At 42.0% G+C, this 24,161-nt stretch overlaps 2 protein-coding genes across 5 annotated transcripts in view; one reads left to right on the top strand and one right to left on the bottom strand.

Annotated features, from left to right (window-relative positions):
• Positions 1-24,161, top strand: part of ST6GAL2 (ST6 beta-galactoside alpha-2,6-sialyltransferase 2) — a 52,816-nt gene that overhangs the window by 24,710 nt on the left and 3,945 nt on the right. For all 4 annotated transcript variants that reach the window (XM_042806131.1, XM_042806132.1, XM_042806130.1 and 1 more), the window contains 4 exons: positions 2,309-3,311; positions 7,599-7,696; positions 10,852-10,953; positions 12,075-12,249. In XM_042806131.1, the coding sequence (XP_042662065.1) occupies positions 2,366-3,311; positions 7,599-7,696; positions 10,852-10,953; positions 12,075-12,249 (1,321 nt within the window). In that variant the 5' untranslated portion in view covers positions 2,309-2,365. The remainder of the gene's footprint in view (positions 1-2,308; positions 3,312-7,598; positions 7,697-10,851; positions 10,954-12,074; positions 12,250-24,161) is intronic.
• The window catches only part of LOC116962649 (pinopsin-like), an 87,933-nt gene continuing 85,636 nt past the window's right edge, over positions 21,865-24,161 (bottom strand). The window contains exon 4 of the mRNA XM_032997117.2: positions 21,865-23,331. Coding sequence (XP_032853008.1) covers positions 23,116-23,331 — 216 coding nt within the window. The 3' untranslated portion in view covers positions 21,865-23,115. The remainder of the gene's footprint in view (positions 23,332-24,161) is intronic.

The raw sequence follows: 24,161 nt of genomic DNA on the forward strand, positions 1-24,161 counted from the left end.
CTCTGCATTGTGGTAGGCAATCTCCTCATTTGTGCTGAAACAACTGGATGTGTGACCACACCGAGGTGGATAAAAAGGGGCTGACCCAGTTAAAAAACAAAACAAAACAAAATTAAAAAAACCCCTCTAACATATATTTCTCCACCCTAAGCCCCTGCTGTATCGGTTTACTGGTCCAGTTTGTAATATGGCAGCCCCATACACGGGGGTGTTGGCAGCAGCGAAGGCACGGGGCAGGAATGAGGGACAGAGTGGAGAATGCCTTACGCCAGTGTTACTGCTGGTTTCTTTTCGATGTGAAAGCACAGCCTTAGTTACAGCTTTGGCCTAAACTTTGCACTCAGCTTTGATGTACTTTAGCAGCTTGCAGAAAGGTGATAGTGAATGGTGACTGTGGTTTTGGTCCCTCCTGATCATCAGGTGTAAGCAGGCAGGGTGTTATCAGAGGTGTGTAAGCTGTGCGTGCTGTTTGGACGCGGTGTGATGAGATGGTGGCTCCTGAGGCACAGGCTGTTAATGAAATGCAAGCCTGCCCCCCTCCCATCCCCTGTTTCTGAATCCCAGCTGGCTGGTACAAGTGGCTCTTAAGTCCCACCATTAAGCGGTCATTGAAACAAACGGGGTTAGAAAGAAAACTCCAGAAGGGGCTTATTTTTAATCCAGATCAGGTAAGTGATCTGTCACTAAGTAGTACACTGAATTACACTGCAGTGTAGCAGCTGAGGCTGACGATGACTATGGTGCTGGGAGGTGAACAATAAGGCTTATGATAGGGGAGGGTCAGACTTCCTTCAGTCAGCTTTGCCGCCGATGCCCACTGCACTTGATTAAGCAAGTGAGTTCATGTAAGGGCATAGTGTGCGTGACAGTCCGGCAATGTGTTAGTGTATTTTACTTGGAACACAGCCTCCTCAGTCAGACTTTATTTCATTTTGGACCGTGCATCCCTCCACTAATGCAGAAGCTGTCCAAAATGCCCAGGTATTAGTTGAGCACAGATTTCCAAGTCTAGGTCTGACATTCCCTACCCACCCCCTTTATGTAAATCTCTTATCATTGTCCTAAAGTAATGTATTTAGTTAGCTGTGCTATCCATCCCCATTTTTGGAAAATGCAACCCCCTCATGCCTTGATGTGCAGAATTCCTTCATGCCACTTCAGCATGCATGCAGCATCCATAGCAGAGGCACAACAGTTGCTCTTACTCGGGTCTGATCCTGGGCAACAAATATAGAATCACAGAATGGTTTGGGTTGGAAGGGACCTTAAAGACCATCTGGTTCCAACCCCCCTGCCCCAGGCAGGGACACCTTCCCCCAGCCCAGGGGGCTCCCAGCCCCATCCAACCTGGCCTTGAACACTTTCAGGGAGGGGGCAGCCGCAGTCTTTCTGGGCAACTTGTTCCAGTATCTCACTGCCCTCACAGTAAAGAATTTCTTCCTTATATCTAATCTAAATCTACCCTCTTTCAGTTTAAAACTGTTACCCCTCATCCTATCCCTATACTCCCTGATAAAGAGTCCCTCCCCATCATTCCTGTCCCCCCTTTAAGCCCTGGGAGGCCGCTATAAGGTCTCCCCGGAGCCTTCTCTTCTCCACGCTGAACAACCCCAACTCTCTCAGCCTGGCCTCATAGAGGAGATGCTCCAGCCCCCTGACCATCCTTGTGCCCCTCCTCAGGACTCATTCCAGCGGGTCCAGTGATGTAGCCCACTGATGCTGTGCCAGTTCATACCAGCTGAGGAAAAAGAAGGGTTCCCCTCCAACCCACTGGTGTGATGCTCTCCCCGACTCCCCCTTGATGATATCCACAGGGCACCATCCTTTCCAGGCTGTGGGCAGAGGAGGGCTGTCTAGCTGAGAGCTTGTGCTCCTTGTCTGGTCCCTTTGGGGACAGGCTTGCTCACGGTCCCACGGCGTAAGGACTTTCAGTGTCAGAAGAGAAGGCAGCTAATATTGTCCTTGCTGCACATACAGCCAGGCATGGGTTTTGCTTTTGCTCTCTTAATGCTACGCTCGGTATAGCAGAAGCAGGCAGGCACATGATCTCCCTGAAGGCAGGATCCAGTGTTACTGTAGAAACTGGCCACCAGCTTCTTTTGTAGCTAGCAGCTGTCACTGTGTGGTTACAGCCAAAGCGTGTCACTCCTACAGTGTCTGCAGGCTCTCGAGTTTGTTTCTGCTTCTGAATCCTCCGTGCTACAGCTTGGAGATTAATTCTGCACCTTCTTTCAAAGCATGTTAAGATATTTCTGAATTGTATCTATTTTTAGGACCATTCTTGATTAATATTTGATGTTCTTTCCAGGTTTCATTTTCCTTCACCAATACTTCAAGGCACAGAGGAGCTGGTAAAGGCATTGCCATGAAACCTAACTTGAAGCAATGGAAACAACTCATGCTGTTTGGGATCTTTGCATGGGGTCTGCTTTTTCTGGTGATATTCATCTATTTTACAGATAGCAACACTGCTGAACCAGTTCCAAGTTCCTTTTCTTACATTGAAACTAAGAGGCTTCTACCCCTTCAAGGCAAACAGAGAGTCATCATGGGAGCTATTCATGATCCATCGTTCTCTGAAACCATCGATGGGAATGAGGTACTTCTTAATGAAGATCTCTTAGGTACGTTTAAATCAAGGACTGGAAGCATTAAGAAATGGACTGATTTGGAAGATGCTTTTAGAAATGAAGATGAGTTTTTTCCGTCTCAGATAGGAAGAAAATCAAAAAGTGCTTTCTACCAAGTGAATGACGATTATTTATTTGCTGCTGGTCAGCCTTGGTCACACAACCACCTTCCAGAGATAGCAAAATTCATCTCGGCCAATGAGGACAATCCAAAAGTAAATATTTTACAGAACAACTGGAGCCATCAGAGAAGAATGAGGAGAAGGAGCACAAAGCACAGGAGAAGCCAGATGCTTGATGAATCTGATGACTGGGATGGGCTATATTCCACAATGTCGAAATCCTTTCTTTATAAGCTTTGGAAAGGGGATGTCTCTTCCAAGATGCTAAACCCTCGACTGCAGAAGGCGATGAAAGATTATTTGAGTACCAATAAGCATGGGGTGCGGTTCAAGGGGAAGCGAAACTCCAAGTTGACAGGAGACCAGCTATTCTGTGAGCTAAAAGAAAGGGTGAATGTGAAAACAATAGATGGCAAGGAGGCTCCCTTCTCCACTCTTGGATGGGAAAAGCACGTTCCCCAAATTCCACTGGGTAAATTGTATACACATGGCTTTGGGAGCTGTGCCGTAGTTATGTCTGCTGGTGCAATACTGAACTCCTCTCTCGGGGATGAAATAGGTGGGTGAAATGTGTCTGTTCATGTGCATATATATGTACATGTGTGTGTTCATGTTTGTCTTTCTAAAGGTATATTCTTAAGCATAGATCTGGTTGTTATCTCTCAACAGCATTACATGAATGTGAGCTCATGGACCTCAGTGAAGCTATTCCCTTACAGGACAATGTAACTGAAAGGAAAATCAGGCCTGAAGTCATATTTTGATTTAAATAAAACAACAATTCCTTCTTATCATATTACAGTTTATAGTGTAAAGGAGGCACTGGTTTCATCAGGTCTGCCACATTTGAGATTTTGCTGCAACATGAGTTTATTCAACAGATTAGAGCCATGTTCCGGTTTTACTCTGCCAAGCTGTGTTGTGCCTGTCTGTGTTTTGTGATGGCTCATAGAGAAACTGCTTATTGTACTGCTATCCCAGACTGAACTTTGCCTCCGTGACAGGAAGCAGTAGAGCATCCTCTTCATCTCTTGCTTGTTTAGAGTTCACAGACATACAGAATTCAGACCCTTGGGTAGCTTCATGCGCTGAGGTCAAGTCCCCTGACCTCTTTGTCAAGAGTAAATTTAAATGAGTTCAAGTGTCTCCACCCATTGTTTTTCCATTGTTGCACTGAGTCAGTGAGGTTACAGGTGTGCTGAGATGTCAAGGTCACACAGAATTCCCCATTGCAGGGTGGGAGTTTTGTGGTAGCTATTCAGAAATGCATTGTGGAACCATTAAACTAATCCAGGTCATTTTTATTTTTTTGTTTCAAAAATGAGTGCTCCTACTCATGTTATTGTCTCAGTAGTTCTTCATTTTAGTAGTACACATGCAGTATGCTAAGTGTACTGAAAGAAGGATGAAATGTATGTCTCAAACTTGCTTCTGGAGCAAGAAGAGTTACCTTCTTCAGCTCTCTTAAAAACCTTTTGATGTTCACTCATTAATTCTCCCATCTTCCAGGACTTCACATCCCAGTACTTGCTTCGTGGCACTGTATCATCTCTTTGACACAGATGGGTTTTCTATAAATCTGTGATATATTAGAGCTGCTGTCATTATCAAACTACTCTAACAGGCTTCCAGCAGAGCATGGGTGCCCAGCTGGCCTGCAGCTAACCAGGGTAACCCCTGATTTCACAGAAGGCCCACTGATTTAGAAATCTTTGGAGTGCAAGCGCTTAACAGTTTCTCCCTTCTCCAATGCCTTATCCTTGACTGAAACAGTCTTCTGTCAGTGTTCCCCGGTTATACCCAGTTTACACCAGTATGGATTAGTGTGGTGCTGGAGAATCCATAGCACGTTGTGACGTGTTTACATAATTACGTATTGCAGCACGCATCACGACATATTTGCACCCTCACGTGCAGCCTGGGTGTGGACTTCGGTGCCAGACATGGTACCTGGGGCCCGTATGCTCCTGCGTCTACCCATTTTCTCGGGAACACTGGACACAGAAAGCTTATGCTGTTCTTTGAGGAAGAGCTTTTGATTTAATTGGGAAATTGTCATCTGATGCCACCTAAAGGGTGGAGATGCTGATTGGTAAGGCCAACACAGACGTTTCAGATCTCCTCCTAGCTGTTGTACTGGAGAGTGTGTGAGGCAGCACAGCAAGCGTCTTCCAGGCCATGGCCAGGTCCTTGTGACTGAGCTGAGAATTTAGCCCAGAACTGAGGTGGTGGTGGGGGGAGAGGTTGTGCAACAGACTGCTTATAGTCATGCCAGAAGGTCCTGGTGCAGACCTATGGGTCTTAGAGGTCAGTGCAGCTTCTAGGAAGTGCTGATGTACTGGAGACATCGTGCCAGTGTTTCCCGCTTAAAATGGAAGCTCCAGCATCTAGTTGTATTGTTCTTATTCCCATGGGGAAGAAGCTGTACCCTTGCAGAGTCCAGATAGTGTGCGTTACAGCTGAGCTCTTGGCCGTGCCTTTCTGCCTCCGCTGTAGTCCTTGAGAAATTGAGAAGAGTCTGACCAGGGAGAGAAAGATCAGACTGTACGAGGTGCTCTTTTCCCTGTGCACGCACAGCCATAGGAGAAGACAGTCCTTTCCCAGAGCTGGCACCAGGGCTACCAGTTCTTGGTTGAAATTGCAAGCAAACCTGCCAATGAGGAGGCACCATGGGCGGCCGGTGGAGCTGGCCTGGCCCTTGTGCCGAGCACCTCCACGTCCACAGAGGCACGACAAAGTCTGCATCATTAGGGGGTGGGGAAAAACACCCCATGCGTGAGTTCTAGTTTTTGGGCTATAGCCTGTATAGCCTTGGTTGATGAGGTTGCTGCAGGCAAGAGGCTTTTCCTATTTATCCTCCCAAAAGAAAAAAAAGGTGTAAGAAAGCAGCAGCAGAGGATCATTCTCTTCATAGGCCTTGAGCTCCCTCTTCCGTGTTCCTATTAGAAACGCAGGCAGAAATGTTAATTTACGTACTGCCTTTTGCCCTCCTTCCCCTCACCCTTCTGATTGTTTTTGAATGAAACTAGGTATCAAAATACTATGCAAGTACATCAAAACACTCCCGTTGTGATCATGCTGTTTAATGGGAGACTCAGTTATTTTGGCATCATCAGGAGGTGACAGGGATCTGTGATCAAACCCCAAACTTTTGATATCTTCAAACTGTTTATCTCCAAATACTTAATAAAATTAAAATCAGTTGGCTTAAAACCATGTATTACCAGTGTTAAGCTGCATCCTGATCATGTATTTTATGGCGAGGGAAAGGGTTTTGGTCTTGGTACAAAGAACCAGCATGGGTAATGTTGGAAATGCAGCACACTGTCTCTCAGTCAAGTTGTGAACCATACAATTCCCATTTCCTGACCCAATTCCCAGTTCTCAGTCAACAGATTGTCAAAAAGTTGTCAAATGCAGGTCGAAATTTATGTTCATAAATTCATAAGCAGGTTTCAAGTATAAAGGACCTTTGTTTTTTTTTTTTTACTTCTCCAGAAAAGTGGAGTACCTGCAACTTCTATTGACTTCATGTCCTCCAGCTCCTACACAATCAAGATGCTTATGTTTAAGCAGTTGAAGGCTAGGTGTTGAGGCTAGGGTTGTCCCTGCATAGGGACATAGAAAAAGCCTCCACACCTTAGATTCTGAGGAGTTGGACCCAATGGACATGTGGCAAAAATCTCTCTTTTCAGACACATGTTAAAGCAAGCGGGTATGGCTGAGATTGGACTGCTGGTTTCATATCACACAATGGTTTCTTGTCTGGAGTACAAGTGTGGAGCAAAGGTGTGAAAGGATGGAAGATCCCAGTTTGATAGGATCAGGCCTGGACTCCACTGAAGCATGTTGGTTATCTTTGGAAACTTCTGCCTCCTTCATTTTTGAGCTACAGACAACCACATTTTAAATGACCAGAGATAAATAGCTGCATAAACTACCTATGGGTTAAGGCATTACATGCCCATTTTGGCCTGAATCATATTTTCTGCTTCCATCAATAGAAGGGCTAAAAGTAGACCAAACAGGGAGCTATTGACAGGAACAGTGTTTTTCTGGACAATGGATATAATGTCTCACTCTTCCTCACACTTTTGGGGCTTTGAGATCCCCTTAAAAGGAGCACTGGGAAGGTGATTATCTTTTATCTGGCAGAGGTTTGCACATAGTGTTTAGCCTTGACCCATACTTGACCTGTAGCAGCTTTCTTTTCTGCACGACTCCGAGGTCAACAGCTCCTGGGGAAACTTTGACAGTTAGATCTTTGCTACCAAGGGATGCTCAGGTTTCTATGTGTGTGCAGGTTTGTAGGCTGACTTCCCTACAGAGACTCTTTAAGATTTGTACTGACCTTGAGAGTAAGTACACGATACGATTAATAGGTTTGGGGTAGTCTGAGATTTTCAGGTATTACAAAATACTGTGAAGCACAAGCTTATAGTTAAGAGTTGTTATTCATTCACATGTGCAATTAGATATCCTTGCAATTAACATGCTTCTGCAAGGAGTATTTCTTTGTAAATTTTGCAATAGAAATAGCGAGCAATTGTGTATACTGGGTGTACTAATAACCTTCCCACACTAAGCTTATCCAATTAAGAGAAATATTTAAGTATTGCAAGCTAAATTAATAGATGTATCTGAACTTCTTTTCCAGTGGATTTTGATAATGGTAATAATGTATGGCAGATACAAGAGGATTTCTGTTTGCACATAATAGAATGTCTGTCATCCTTAGAATATCAAGATTAGCAGAAATCTGTAAGTTTTATGTTAGTTTAGATCATTTGTTTTATTTTACTGTTCTGTATTACTAAGAAAAATTACCCCCTCATTATGCTCCTAGATTCTCATGATGCTGTTCTACGATTTAATTCTGCTCCAACACGTGGCTATGAAAAAGATGTTGGGAATAAAACAACCATGCGGATCATTAACTCTCAGGTAAGATCTTCCTTTTGTGAATTCAAGTCGATGACACTTGTGTACAATATGACATTAAATTCATAACTTCTAAGAAAGTGTTGGGTAATCTGGAAAACAACTCGTGATTTCATGGTCAGGATGTAGAGCAGGTAAAAATTTTCCCTTACAGGGATGTTCACACTGCTGTCAGCATAGCGTGATTGCAGTAGTTACTTGATATCCTTGTTTCAAAGAATTGGTTTGTAAAGTTTCTCATGTGTCCCACATCTGTAAAGGCTCTGCAGGATGCCAGAGCTGTCAGTACAGAAGACCTTCAGCACACTGCCTCCGGGATCTTCACAAAGCCCAGGCTGTGGGGCTCCCAAAGCTCTTTTCTTGTATTCTCCAGTTTCCCAATTATTTCCTTGCTGGAAGGTGAAAGACATGGGAACTGAGTTGTCTTAATACATAACTTTAGGCAAGTCATCGTTCTTTAAAAATTTGGAGTGAACGAGTAAAAAACTTCAATGCACACTGGATATTGCACGTAAGGTGAGTTTGTTCATCTGAATGGAAACAGAAAATGGGATTTTCTGCGTATGGGTCTCAACAGATAATTGTGCATTAAGCTACAGTGACACCTTATGGTTGCGAGTAGTTTTTCAATTTTGAAAAAACTATTGCCTGAACTCAGGTCTTGGGCAAACCAAGCATCTTTCCTCTTTATGAAATGCAGCCAAAAGGCAGCAACAGAATTACTGTGAAATTTTATGGCATATTGAAATGGTGAGTTTACTTAGTCAACACCAGTAGTATGGTTGGCCACGTAGCATGCCCTATACATACTGATTCTTGCTGAATGAGAGCAAAATTTTCATTTACTGTAATTCTTACAAATTCGGTTTTACTTTTCTTCTTTTGAGTGGCTGCCCATGCAAAGTCTGTCATTGGTGAGTGTGTTCTCTGGGTATGTAAGTTCATGTTCTTTGCCACAGCATAGAGGACAGTTCACTGTCATTCCCTTCACACTCGTTTTGTAGCTCTTTGTGAGGCCACGGGACAGACTAGATCTTTGAAGTGATCTGTGTTAAATATACCCCTTTTCTTTTGCTCAGGGGAAGGAAGCAGAAATACCTTACTCCAGCTTTAGTGCTGAAATCAGTGTAATGGAGAACACTTATCTTCATGTAATTTATTTTACTCATTGTTTTTTTGTCGGGTTTTTTAACTTTTCTTTGACTGTTCTCCATTTTACTGTTACCCAAAATGTCCTGATGCTGACCATGCCTGAACCTCTGTGCTGGGCAAGGAGGAGGGTTTAGAAACTTTATTTAGTTGACTATTCTGAGTAGGCTCCCTGTAGGAGAAGAGAGAAATGCCTCCGGGGACTGACTGATCTGAACTTTGTTAGCTCCCCAGCAAATTCAGAGAGACTAAACAGCTAAATTCGCTGCTCGCAGAAGGCTGGGGTCCTTCTGGCTCCCAGAGCTGCTGCGGTACGCTTCCACTGGAGTGGTGATGGAGGGTCCCATGGTCTTCTCTGCTGTGCTGTACATTGCTTGCTCTCCACAAGGCCTCAAGAAAACACAGGGCATGGCTAAATTTCAAGCCAGCTTCCTCATAAGTGTTCGTATTCCCACCACCTTTCTGTGCCTTCAGAGAAGTCAGAAGCCACCTGTGATGCTTTGGCCATCTGCTGAGAAACTGGCCTTCCCCCCTCCAGGACAGAGATCTGCACAGGCCACTTGATAAAAGTTGCTTTCTCTACCAGTTCTGAAGATGGGTTACCCATACAGGTTTACTGACCCTCATTCCCTGCTTGCTGTTGGAAATTCCTGCGTTCAGTTGATTAAAAGGCTGATGTGGCCCACTTCTTCCCTCATGTTCTCCATTGTGAAAGCCCAAAGAATGTGAAGGAAGCCAGTGCAGCCACACCAGATACTGTTATTCCAGAAGAAACTCATCTCATACATATGAATGCACACTCACTAAGAGCGAAATTTGTGTGGACAACACCTCTAAAGGACTCTTGCTTACTGAAAGGCAAGTAAGAGTTCCTTTGTGTGATAACTGTGGAACTGAGCTTTTAAAAGCTTGACCTCTTGGTCTGTTTACTCTGTACTCTCAAAAAAGGAGTTTACATTCTCAGGCAAAAACTGCTCTGAGAATTGAAGTTGGTGATGCTGATGGCAGCACAACTAATTCTGTTCTTGTTGTAGAAGGCTGATGGAAAGTCATTAAGCTCAAAGTTTATGGTAGGAAGAATATTGCTATGGCAACAGTATTATTTTTCTGAAGAAAAATATGCATAATCAAATATGGCTCATTGGATCCTAAAGGGAAATGAAAATTAGTATGAATTTATTTGTCTGGAATGTTGATTAGTTTAACAGCTGGAGCCAAATTCACACTGTTCCAACCAAAGCTGAAATCATTCAGCTCAATCCTGCCTGAGATTGGATGCACCAGGGATCAGCGAGATCTGGTTAGGCATGGAGGGTCCGGGAAGGGATGAGCCTGCAGGAGTGAAGAGTAAACTTCCAGGTCGGGTGGGAGGATCAGGCAGAGTTCCAGCAGATGCAGGAGGGAGTTATATGAGAGCCGTAGATCAGAGCAATATGACGGTTACTTCAAAAATAGCCCTATCATGTGCCTGTTCCTGGAATTATTCTTTTAGGTATACCAGCTCTTACAGTCATGGACTAATTTGCCTTTTTGGGGTTACTTGAAATGAGACTGTCTTGTTGAAATGAGAAAGCAATGATAAAGGTGGGGCCGGGGGAGTGAGGAAAGACATTATCCTTGGGGGCTGTAGCCCTTCAAAGAAAGCTGCTCTGTGTCTAAGAAGAGGATCCTGCAGGCAGTCTGAAATACCATAGCTTTCATTTTCAAGTTCCAGAATACACAGTAATGTTGATATACAATTATGCAGCATCTCAAGTGGTCCCATCACATCCCTCACAGATGGAGAGTAATTCAGCATACTGCTACTTCAAACTGTCATGAGTGCTGTTTATGGCTAAGCTCTTTTTTATATATTTTTTTAACAAAGCAAGATGCTTAAAATCAACCAGAATTAAAGCAGAACAAACAGCAGCGTGGGGAGGACTGTTCATTTTAGAGAAGGATTTTGCTATTTTTCTGGATCCCACTTGCTTTTAAAGCTGTGCAATTCTTTGCATCTGTGTTTGCAGATTCTCACCAATCCAAACCACCACTTTGTCGACAGTTCCTTGTACAAAGATGTTATCTTGGTAGCCTGGGATCCTGCCCCCTACTCTGCAAATCTGAACGTGGTAAGATGTCTGCTTGGACCTTTCTTCCCAATCAGTCTGAAAGCACTAGAGAAAATAAATGTATTTAGTACTGCAGTCTCCTGGTTCTTACTTGTCACAACGAACCCCAAAGTCTGTCTTTACCTAAGGAGTGGAGAATGCTATTTCTGCGTGAATTGGTCAAAATTGGTTTATTGGTCAAAAGTTTTTTAGTAGCCAGCACTTGTACTGGAATGGACTGCTCTGAGATGCTCAGATAGACGGATGACGGGTGGTTCTTTAGGTGAAAATCTCGCTATTTTCACCTAACAGTGAGTTTCCTGTGTGTTTGCCAAGGAGGGGACGTTGATAGATTTCAGAAGGAGGTTTTATCAGGAAAGGTGAAGAGCTGCATCCATTTCCCCCTCACCTTCCGCTCTGCCTTCCCAGGCAGAATGCAACACCCTCATGAAAATCGCACTCGGCGCCTTCCCCATTTCTCAGGCCTCCTCCCCACCAGTCTCCCCTCTGTGCCCACTCCCCCACAGCCATCTGTGCCCTGCTGTCCACCCCCTCGCTGAGAGCAGCAGACGTCCCTCTGGTTGTCACTGGGAGAGCCTCTGCCTTGGCTGGTACTGCAGCTCCAGCGGACCAGTTGATCTGATGGTTCTTGGCAGGGGGCAGATCGGAGCCGAGCAGGCTGCAAAGTAGAAAGTAAACCTTCATCCGCTGAACTCCCTTAGCAACAGATGCCAGAGGCTGCCTGCCTCCTACGCGGGCTGCCGTCAGCCTGCTTCACGTGCTGCTGCTGCCTCCATCCGGGGCAGGGACGCTTTCAGAGGAAGGTTCACCCTCACACCCACATCTTCTGTCAAGGCTCTTTGAAACTCTTGTTCAACACAGCACTGTGAGGGGGAGATGGGGTTGGCTCATCCCACTGCAGTGAAGTGCTTATCAGGAGTCTCTGCGCGAAGAAGGGAAACAAAATAGCCCAGAGTGAGGTCTGGCTTTCCAGGAGAAGCATCCATCAGTGCAAGCTGCTTTGCTACCTTTGCTTCTGCTCTGAAGAACCCAAATGCTTCTAGTTCACATATTGTACATGTAGTTCAAAACCCATTTGATACTATAAGATTTAAAAAATTCTTACTTTTTTTTCCTACCAGTGGTATAAGAAGCCGGACTACAATCTGTTCACTCCTTATGTACAGCACCGCAGGAAGAATCCAAACCAGCCGTTTTACATTCTCCATCCAAAGTTTATATGGCAGCTCTGGGACATCATTCAGGAGAACACTAAAGAGAAGATACAGCCCAACCCTCCTTCTTCAGGTTTTATAGGTAGGTGTATCACAGGTGGGCCCAGTAGACATGTTAGATTAAAAAAAAAAAAAAAAATTTAAATTGTAGATGTGTACGTTGCATGAGGATCAAGTCCTTACACGTGTATTGTTTGTTCTTGGTGCTCTATACGGAAACAATGACTAGCTAAAACACACAGTATGAGAACTAGAAAGTAGTTGGGTAAACTTAATGTTCTGCTTTCTTGCCCTTCACATCCACAGTATACATACCGTATTTATAAAACATACATATATCTGTGAGAAATTTGTATTATTCTGTATTAATTTATCTGTTGAGAACCTACTCAGTTCTGAAGTTCTTTGTTGGAATCATAGAGCAGAGATGCACCACACAACTAGTGAAAGTATATGGCAGATCATACAGAGAGGTTGAAATCACTGACAGGCCGAGCTGTATTCCCTGCACAGGCCAGGGAATGGGATTTCCCATGCCCTGTCACGGCTTCCAGTGCTCAGTCTGAACATGCCCAAAGCGTCCCTCTTCTTCTTACACTTGAAGGAACAGAGCTTAACTGTATTTTTTTGTCCTTCCTCAGTATTTCGTGGGGGGAATAATTTGCCGTGATGCCCACAGTCCATACAGCATAACAATGTACCTGATACATAGCAGGTCCTGATCGTGAAAGTCTGAAGGATGCAGGTAGTCAGGGTAGCAAGGCTGAGTCAGGGTCTTCCTTGCTCATGTTTCTGGAGACACAGAGGGCAGAAGAGCTCCAAATACTGTCTCCAGCTTTGGAAACTCCATCCTTTCCTCCTCAATATTGTGATATTGGTCTATGTATTTGTTGCAGTCAGAAGATGCTCTTTTTATTCTATCTGAATCTGAAAGCAAAGATAACTGAGATTGCATCTGATGTGGGAAAACCAGTTCTGAGCACTTATCTTGGGCTCTGTATATAGTAGTGGCATCTTGGGATATTGTGGAGCCCACCAAAAACCTTAGGAGGGTGCTGAAGGTCTCAGAGGGATGACATAAAGGTGTCTGGGAGACGCCCATTTGTGACCTGAGTGGGTTGTGCTTACCTGGAGCATGAGTGGGAAGAAGAGGAGGCCTTGTGGAGGATGGCTTGGCTGCGGGTTACTTTGTGAAGTGAGATTTTTGGAACCTGCTTGTAAAAATTCCTAAGGGGAAGACTGCTCACGTGGAATGATCTCACCATCTGCATTCACATTTTGAAAAAGCATTTCTTGGAGTAACAAAGTTGTTGATAAAAATAGGTTAACAGCTGCTGATCTTAAAAACAGTGAAGAGGATCATTGTGCTGTCAATCTGTACTTCCACCATATATAAGAAATATTTCAAAAGCTTTCTTTGAAGAAATGGCGTTAATTTCACTATAAGAATAGAATCGTAATCTTCAACCCCAAATCTGAATGTTCCTGACAAAAAAATATCCTTCAAGCAGAGAAAACTTTTAAAATATCGATCATTAAACAAGCAAAAGCATTAACAACAAAAGCTGTACAGATAAATACACTCTGTGTTTACAGATGCAAATCTGCTGCCTTCTCTAATGGGAATTTTATTTATATTGTTCTTTTCCAAAGGATACTCTTAGACATTTTGGTAATGCTATTATTAGCTTTAAGAAGACGAGGCAGTAAAACAAGCTTATTGGGAGTCATAACCACTTCATTTGATAACTAGCTACTGTTCTGATAGATGCACTTTAAATATTTTATTAGAGAGAGGCTTCCTATTTTAGTAATCTTGTTGAATGGATGTCTGTGCATTCCATGTGTAACATAATATAAACTGGGAGACAGCGCAGAAACAGCAGCTGTGTATTGTCAAAGGTGGACATAAAGGACAAGATAAAGCATAAAAATTACAATGCAGGTTGGCAGAAATCTGAAAAGACTTGTTGGTCTTCAGATCAGGTATCTCTCAACAATTCATGCAGCAAATAAGCTAGTTGGAACTGAAGCTGGCAGACACAACTGAGTGCACCTGTATGAAAGGCATATCCTGAATATTGAGCTTCTACCTGATTCTTATAAAATCTATAAAATTGTTTCCTATAGAATTAATAGAAAGAATGGGTAAGTGAATGCCATCATAAAATACGAGTGTCTTAATTTCAAGAAGATACGGGAAAATGGTTTATTAAATGGCTGCATGGCTAGTACCATTGTACTCAGAACAGTGATATAAAGGAAGACAGGCTGTTGTTAAATAGAGGGTATGAATTTTTACAGGCAGAGGGATGTGTATCCCTGAATCTAAGCTCTTTATAGCATGGACCATAATGATTCTAGTCACTTTATTAGAGTAACTTATTGTAAGTCTCTGTGCAATGCTGTGCAGTTAGAACAAATACAGACCCTGCACAAGGATCTGGTTTGTCCATATTTACACCAGCAGAGAGCCAGGCAGCCAGCCCTCTGCGAGCTGTGGTTACTTGTGGTGGAAGAGCAGCAGTTCCTCACATCACTGTTGCTGCCAGCAACATGGAAAACGTAAAAAAAACCAAACCAAACCAAAACAAAAACAAAAACCCAAAAAAAAACACACAACAAACAAACAAAAACCCAAACAAACAAACAAATAAACATTCTGGATCGAGTGAAGAACTTTTTTTTCAAGCTTTTTTAAACCCTCTTTAGCACCAGTTTACAAAATTGGACAAACGTATAAATTAAAACACGGAAACATTAGACTGTTTCATTTCACGAATGCTTTAGGGTGGTCTTAAACTGTTTATTCAGTAATTACGTTTTTCATCTGATAATTGTATCTATTTCTGCCAATTTGTAAGAAACTGAGTCTTCCCAAAGAGGGGATGCTTGGTGGAATGTGTTCTCATGGTGTTCTTCTGCAGCAGTGAGTCACCATCCTTCCGCAGTGATTGATGTCAGGGAATCTTTTAACATTGTTAATAGCTGTATTAATAGTAAATGTAATTGTAAATGTAATTAATAGTATTATTAAGTCTCTTGGAAAAGTGGCCAGTGGGTCATTTGTGGGGAAGAGGTGGTCTCTTCCATGCTGTGACTTCAGGGGAATGAGAGAGTGAGAAGAGGTAAGATCTGGTTTTTTTCCCTGGTTTCTCCACCATGTGGGAGCTAGGGAGAAGAACATTTTTTGCGCTTCCTTTGGGGCACGGGACATCCCATCTCAGCATGACTCTGTCCTGGAGCCGCTGGTTCCCCAAGGCCCTGCGTACATTAGCTCTGTGCCGGCCTGCTGCTGAGGAGAGGCAATGGCGCACGTCCCTGGTGCAGGGGAGGGGAGAGGACGGGATGGGGAGAGAAGCGTGGCACCGAGCAGGATTGGTCGTGCTCTACAGGTTACGTACAAAATAAGGCACAAGTCTGGAATGCTTTAGCAGTACCGCGTTTTGTGTACGTTCGCTTACTGGTTTAAGCTTTTTAAGCATGTCACTGCTTCCAGCCACTTCTGAAATGGTAACATACAGCGCACGTACACTGGGGAGGTCTAAAACCAGGAGAGATGAATACCCCCCAGCAAAGCTCAGCTTCCTTCAAGGAGAGAATTTCTCCACTCCTCTTCATCAGGTTCTAACCTGTAGATGTTCCCGCCTTTGGTTTTCTTCTAAGCAGCGCAGCAGCTTGTGGCAGCTCCTCCGTCGCGGGTGCCAGGCGGCGCCTTAACAACGCTGCGTGCAGACCCACATCCGACAGCAGTCTGCTCCACTAAATCTCTTACTTCTTTAACACTGCTTTCTGCCCAACCTAGTGATGGGTCTAAGTTCAGGGTGTCGTTGAAAGTAGGCTGAACTCACTGCCTGTCAGATCGTGGCCTGTTTGTTAGGTGTCACTTCTGAGGGTATACCATGTCTCGGAGGGATTAATTTGTCACAGACAATTCACCCTTTAGGTGTGGTATTTTCTAGCTCAAAGGCTATGAATAATGACCAAGAAAACACAGAGGCTATTTTTTTGTGGGGAAAGGTTCACCAGGGTAAGCCAAACCTTTTATTTTAATCTGAGAGTCTCTTTTGACTTGTTTTCTGAGACACCAATGTGGACTTTCCCTGGCTTGTAACCTTGCCTTATGTGGCATGTCATAGCTTAGCTAATATCATCCTCATTATAAATTATTTACTCTTTGTCTTCCTAATCTAATCCTTAGATGAGCTTTGAGAACCCATTCTTGCATATTTTTGCATCATTTTTGCAGCTGCCACCTTCATGCTTTTAAACAAATCTCTACCCAGTGTTCTCATCATCTTGCATTAGCATTAGGCAAGTGCCACGGTGGCTTTTTGCAGTTAAATTTGTTTGCTCACATTTGGCTGAAAATTTAGTTTGCTAAATGAGTATTGATATGTTTACATCTTGTCTTGGACTTTGATCTACTCCATTTTTCTCAGAAGAAATGTAAACATCCAACCACCAAATGTCGGATTTGGATTCCACTGCAAACCCTGAACTGACAGTGGATAAAACATCACTGTTATTAGGGAAGGTTTTGCCCTGTCTTTTGGCAGCAGAAATAAGTGTTACCTCTTCATTTCCTATTAGTACATTTCTCACTGTGAAATACAAGCTCAGGCTTCCTCCCCTCTTTCTGAGCATATCAAAGCTCAGTTTTTAATTGAGGCTGATGGTGTATAAATCGTAAAGTCTCTATTTTTACCATTATGCTGTAAGAAAACTGTTCCTATACCCTCCCTGGTAGCCTGCGTAAATAACCTAGTTCTGACCTTACATTTTTGTCATCTTAAGACCAAGACTAAAACTGCTTCCTTGAGTTTCTCAAGAGCAGCTTTCTCTGTGCATTGGATGGGAAGGTACATTAGCATTTGGGAAGTTTGGTGGCTTTTTAAATAATGTCTAGATAATATACAGGCATTTCTATGAAGATTTTGCTTCTGTCTTACTAACTGGGTTTGCTTTGAATTCCTACATGCAATAGTCCTATAGTACACTTTGCTATCTTACCTTTTCAGAGGTGATTTTACTTGAATTTTACATTTATATACCCTTATGTACCCAGCAGCTTTTGTCTTTTTAAAAAGCTAGTCGAAAGCTCTGACTGTGGCATTATTTTTTTTTTTTTACTCCCAAATCAAAACATGGTCTGTGTAGATTTTTACATTTTAGGTTGTCTTTGTAGGCGGTAGTCTTTGCTATCTGTTGTAGCTTTTAACGTAACATATGAACCACTGAACACAAAATGATAACGAAACCCAGATTACTTTATTGTTGAGAGAAAGAAAGGCTTATTTAAGGCTTTACAGTTGACATTACAGATTTTAGTTATGCGTCATTAATAGTTGATAACATTATTTTAATCTTCATTTGCATGCATCGAGACAATAGTACAAGCAAGACTATCATTACACTGCAACATTAGCAGACCATTGTATGACTAAGAACTTAAATTTAAAATGGCTTCAGAAAGCATGTTGAATAGAAGAATGCAGCTGATCTCCAGCTCTGCTTAGAAAAAATACACTTGCAAGAACTGAAGGAAACAATTCGATATATTAAGGGTTGCCTTTATTACTGTTACTTGCTCAGCTGTTTGCCAGCAGTTGGTGAAGGAACAGAATAGTGCTTACTCTTTCCAGCTCACTTTTGTTGAAGTATTATCACATAAATAAATAATACCTCCAAATACATAAGCTTTAAATTATTTTTCTAATAAAAAGCACTCTGAAATTTGAGTATCTCCTACTTCCTGAAATACAGAGATAAAAGAGCAAAGTCTCCTCTTACAGCGCCCCAAATCACTTAAAAAAATCTTTACTGTTCTAGCGTACCACCCAAATTTGAATAATACATTTAAAATTATATATTACTGGTCAGCATTTTCCAGTCTATGCTCATATTGCAGAATATATTATTGTGATTAATGTACGGCTTTTTGTATTCAGCAATAAGTGATAAATGCATCATTTTCTAGGTCTACTGTATAGTGCGAGTATCTATACATCAAAAATTACAAGTGTTGCACAATCTATTAAGCTTAGGCACAGGGCCATCTGGTGTGATCAGACATTTCTTGTGATTAGTATTTGTCATAGTTCATGAACTAAACAGAGGTAAAAGAACCGTTTTTTTTAGAAACAGATTATTTTTAAAAGCCAGAGATACTTTACCATATGCTCCAAAGAATAACTGAGGCACATTTGGCCCAGTTTCAGGGAGTGACAGATTTTTCTGTGGTACCTGAAAACCAATCAAGAGAGACTACAGAAACAGATTAACATACAGAAAACTGTACCTTCTGAATGCTTTATGTTTATTTGTAATGCTTTCAAGTGCATATATTATCAAACATAAACTTACTGGTGTGTCTAGCTAAATTATTTCCTGTAACTAAATTTGTGATGTGTGTGAAATGAGACACATTATGAGTATAATAATCAGATTATGTGTATTTAAATGTTTTCAGCATCTCTTATGTTTTGTTAAAATGATGCTGAGTTCTCGCCGAACATTTGAATTACACTTACTCTAGATGTTTTCGTACATCATCTGTTGTATTCAGGTATATTAAACTATATTTTATTTACTTGTAAACCAGAGAACATTCTTTTTAAATTAGTGTGCTAACTACAAAGCCTAATTGTACTGTACAAAAGATGCATGTTGGAAATTCAAAACTGCTTGAGTCATTAAAATTGCCAAGAACAAATTGAAAAGCATTTTTTCCTTTTGATTAGAATCCATAGTATGTGTTCATTTGTATAAACCATCCATGAAAAGAATTTAATCTTAATTTAATTCTTGTTTACATGTTTTCAGCACAGATTGTAAAAGCTCAGGAATTTATTTGTCCCAAATTGACTGAGTTTAAACCACACCCGGTATTTCCTGACACCGTAGATCTATGCCAAATAGGAAAAAAAAAAAAGTAACATATCTTTCTGAGGATTTTGAAACACTAATATATAATATTTTTAAATACATAATACTTTATTAGCATCTAACATTGTACAGTTGTAACAAACTTGCAGGTTGACTGTTTCTCTGACTGCTGTATTATTTCTTTGGAGTAATATATTTTAAAATACTTTTAAAAAAATATTCTGTGATCACAATCTATTTTTTTTTTCCCAATACAGTATTCAGAAACATTGTCATTCAACTGTAAAGCTTTCATAAAGCACACCTTTGAATGATCTACTATAAAACAACTTTTCTCCACAAAGGCAGAACTATTTTGCATTTTTCCATTTTCACAGTTGTAATTCAAATGGGACTGCTGAAAATCCAGCAAGGGTATCGGCACAGTTTAGAATGGCCTATAGAGAAATATCTTCAGTTGTGAATTTGAATGTATGGTTGCACCAGTCAGGTTTGCCAAAGCTTAAATCATTCCAGATACCCCGACTTTTTTCCTTACTATGAAAATTAGATTGGATATTTAAGATATAAAAGTTTTTACAAGCATCAGACCTGGAGGAGATCTAGAAGTCATTTTCCCACCTGCTTGCTGGTTTCACAGTCATGCATACAATAATACTGTTGCATGCTTCAGTAAACTGGAAAGATTGAACAGCTCCATTTCCATCCTTGCAAATACTGAGGACTGGGCTGGACAGGACCCCAGGAAACCTGATCTAACTTCAGGGTTGTCTCTGCGCTGTGAGGGGCCTCTGACCTGCCTGCACAGTTCCCTCCAGACCCCTTCACAGATCTCATGGCAACGTCATCACTCAGACTGGTAATATTGCTGCTGGTTTGTACTGGAGCTTAACCAAATTCCCTAGGCAGGACAGTAATACTGCTACGACTAGATTAATCCAATTAATCTGTTTTTTTACTGAGCTTTTTTATGGCCCACTGATGAAAAGCAGACTTTGCGTTGTGCCCCATGGACTTCTCTTGGCATTCATTCTAAGGAATACTTTGCCTTTTTTTGATGTTTGCGTGCTATAGGTAGCCTATAGGCTTTCCCTTTCAGGTGTTACTTTTTCTCAAGTTTTGCATGTCCTCTGGCCTTTCCTAAATACTTAGTAATCCTCTGCTTCCACTCTTATTCCAGTACCTTAATCCTTCTGAGTGTAAAAAAAGCCATCTCCTCTCAGCTTAATCCTTGCACATAAAATTGACTTCTGTTTGTGGTCCATGGCTTGGTCAGTCAGAGAGCAGGACTCATGCCACCTAGCTTTAGATGTCTCCAATGCAGGTCTGTATTAGTGTTAGCCTCAGACCTATTAGAGCAAAAAATAGGCACCTCTTAATTATGAGACCTCCCTGTAGAGCTTCCCTCTACATTTGAAACTTTTATCTTGTACTGCGAGCTCAGATAATCTCGTGCAGTACAAGTATCTGTGCTGCCACTCAGGATTCCTGTACAATCAGCAGAAAGAAATGGGAACTTCTGGGGTATGACTCATATGATCCATTTTTAAATGCACTGGGAATAGTAGACACGCGCTGCTTCCTAAAAGTGCCCACTTTCTTCTACTGACAGCAAAGCAGCCTGTGATACCGATGTCACGTGTGGGTAACTGCATCGGTGGGGACATTTGGTCAGATGAATTACACCTTGTTTTCATTTCTTCTCACCATGCTCCTGGAAAAGCCAATTACAACATTTCTCACGAAGCTCCAAAAGATTCTGATCAAGGAAAGTGGAGCAGAAGGCGCTTGACAGCAAGAGCCAGACTTATTTTCAGTTTCCGACTAGTCACTGGAGAGGAACAACACTTACAGGGAACAAATCATCCCATCCTAAAGTAGACATCCAAAATCAGTCAGATGAATTGTGCCCTAGAAATGCCTGTCTCCTGCATTGTCTATAAAAGAGTGCTTTAGACCAGGTAGGTCAGAAATGGACATGAACATCTCTGTGAGATTAATTCTGTCCAGTCTATAAAGTGTTGGGACAATGACTGTCTCACCAGGCTCATTAACATCTTCCTAGGTCATGTGTAAGCCAGTCTGTGCTGTTTCATGTGTAGTAGTTGTGCACTGACTGAAAACTAACTTAAGGACTGTGAGCTAAGGCAAATACTGAAGCGTAGCATATGGAAATTCTTCATCCTACAGGCTATCAAACAATTTGGTTTTCATTCATACTGATGCTGACGATCATAGAGGAGTGCTGAGATATGAACCAAACTTGCAGATGATGCTGAATCAGGCAGTGATGTGAAAAGTACATGGACAGAAGAACTAAGTATTCTGGGGGCAATATAAGAAAAGGAAGTAAACTTGGAAACTACAGGTTAATCCGTATGGGAGGAAATGCAAAAAGATTCAGCCACAGAAGAGAAACCTAGGAAGCAATAAGACAGAAAGAGATGTGTAAAGATAACTAATGGGAAGTGAGGTAGGACTTTGCAGAACAGACTGGCAAGCAAAATAGGTCAACAGAAGGAAGGGCAAGTCAGCAAGCAGTCAGGTGCATACCCCTTCTGTATCTTTGTGATTGCATTCAAAACAAAAAAGTGCAAACGTAATGTAAAAAATATTTTGGGGATCATGTGAGTGCCAAAAAGCTACTAGTAATTTCAAAAAAAAATGTAAGATCACTGAAGATAACTGGGGTAGAAAAGGGAAGATGGGGAAACTGAGTTGTGAGGTAGTAATTCAGTAACTCACTGCAATGTTGTTAACACAAAGAGAGAAACTGAGTCAAAGTGGTACTAGAAAACATGGGCTGGAATGTGATACCCATAGCCTCCCACCCCTCTGTTGACACGGACTGGTATAAATGTCCTCAGGGTTTAAACTGCTGCTGTTCTTCTAAAGATTTTAAAGACCGATGATTCGTGGTTTTTGTGAACTTAGATTTCTGTAATGCAGTAATGGCTCTACAACCCTAGGACTGTCCCCTGTGGAGGGGGGGTTCACATCCTCTAAGACATGGGACAGAACTGAACTCGTTTATTCCCTATTTCAGTGAGGGCTCTAGTCATACAAATAGAACAGCTTCTTTTTTTTTTAAACTTTCTTCCCTTCCATCTTTAATATAGTGCTATCCCACCTCCAGTTTTTAAATGAAACAGCAGGAGCAGATTGTTCCAAGGGAGAATTTGGGGGCTGTGACAGCTAAGTGGAGGGACTTACCTCCTTGGGTTCACATAGATTGTGTAATACTGCACGCCCTGGGATCTCACCCACGGTGGTTGGGACGGGAGTGCTGGCTGTCCTGCACTGTTGGGCTCTCTGGCTCAGGGTCTGTGGTGTTAGAGGTGCTAAAGGAGAAAAAGTCTGGCCCTGACCACCATTTTTCACCAGAGTAGGTTTTGGGCATTTGAAATATGCACTAGGTCTGGAAATCTCAGGAGTGCTTCCATTTCCACCAGGACAGACAAGCCTCGGTAGCCCAGGGACACCTCTGTATGCAGTAGTCTCTACTCATTGTCTTAGCTCATCTTTCAGTTTGTTGACCCTGGACTTCAACACGAAGATGTGCTGTAAATTAGCTGTTGCCACTCAGAAGCTAGCCTGTTGAGTCACTGTCTTCCCTCGCTCCAAACATTGTTGTCCAGCATGAGCAAAAACTTGAGTGGACTGTCAGAAATTAAGATTATTTTTGAGCAACTTAATGTGAAATCCCAAGACATGGACTGGATGGGACAAGGCAGGAAAGGCAAAGAGCTCAACTAGATAGCCCAGCGTGCCTTAGAGATTGATTCTGGAGAACACTGATCCACAGATCACTAAGAACTAAAATTCTGCCACTTCTAAGTGCTCCATTAATTCATTTACAGGAAAGTCAATGATATTGCTTAAAATTTTGTCATTATTGAACCATACCTGGAATGATGTGGCCATCTTTACTGTTATTATGGAAATTATAACAGAGTCCCAATTTTTGTTCTTGACAGTTTTCCTATCCCACAGATGTCAGCTTGCTTTATTAACGAAACACGCTGGTTAAGGCTTGTGCTTTCCATCAGAGCCAATTTTCCTAAGACACTGGTGGCGCAGCCTTTGAAACTGGCTCTGGGTGCAGGAGAGAAGTCATTTTACTGGTTGTTTCTGGACATGGTTTGTTATCGCACACGTTTCCACCGTCCATCCTCTGATTCAGCCGGATAACGCTCACCTTGGAGTGGCAGGTGGGCTCTCCATCAGTCGAGGAAGGAGGTTGGCAGTGGAAAAGCTGACGAAAGCATTTGTAAAACTGAAACGACAAACAATTCTAGACATAGTTGCTAGGCAGGCTGCAATTCAGAGCATCTTTCTTAACAGCCTGGAGACAATGAAACACATTTTTTAAGCTCGTACCTTCAGCTCAAATAGGGGTTAAGTATTTTTTTTGCTGTGAATCCATGCTTCCTGCTGCTTAAGACTAAAGTTCACTTAAATTTGTGGACTTTTCCTTTGAAATTGATATGCTTAGCTTTTCTAAGACCATAGACTCTGTGGAGTGTAAAGCTGTAGAACAATCTAAAACATTTTCAGAACCTTTCATTTATGATAAAAGAAGATTTAATCACAGAAGTAATTGGTTTTCAGTTACTTCACACATCGGGCAGGGAAAAAATCATTTTGATAATCTAATGATACACAGCAGGGAGAACATAAGGTTCTTTTCATTAGCAAGCCATTGAAATCTCCATGTTCCCAAACTGCAAACTAAACTGCAGAAAATGGCTTCGCTTAATTAATGAACAAAAATAATTTTTATGTTAATTCATCTCACTTGTGAGAACTACCCAAAACACCTTTGATATTTTATGATTCCAAAGCTGTCGTACAGAAAAAAACAATTACATCAGTTCTCATTTATAAGTACAAAGTGAGCAGCTTTATACAGCTGTCTCCTCTGAGAGCTGACAGTCACATTCAACGGATAGGGATGCCAGTAGTGCAACAAGTGCTTCGATACATTTTCTATCTATTTTTATTTTTCAAGTGAAATCTTTTTTTAAAAAAATGGTGTCCAAGGCTTACTTTGTAATTTTTCTTTCACATGGCTATGTGAAACAGAAGAGGCTCCCAGAAGCTGTG

The sequence above is a fragment of the Tyto alba genome, unplaced genomic scaffold (genome assembly GCF_018691265.1).
Source record: "Tyto alba isolate M040663 unplaced genomic scaffold, T.alba_DEE_v4.0 Super-Scaffold_45, whole genome shotgun sequence".
NCBI classification, from domain to species: Eukaryota; Metazoa; Chordata; class Aves; order Strigiformes; family Tytonidae; genus Tyto; species Tyto alba.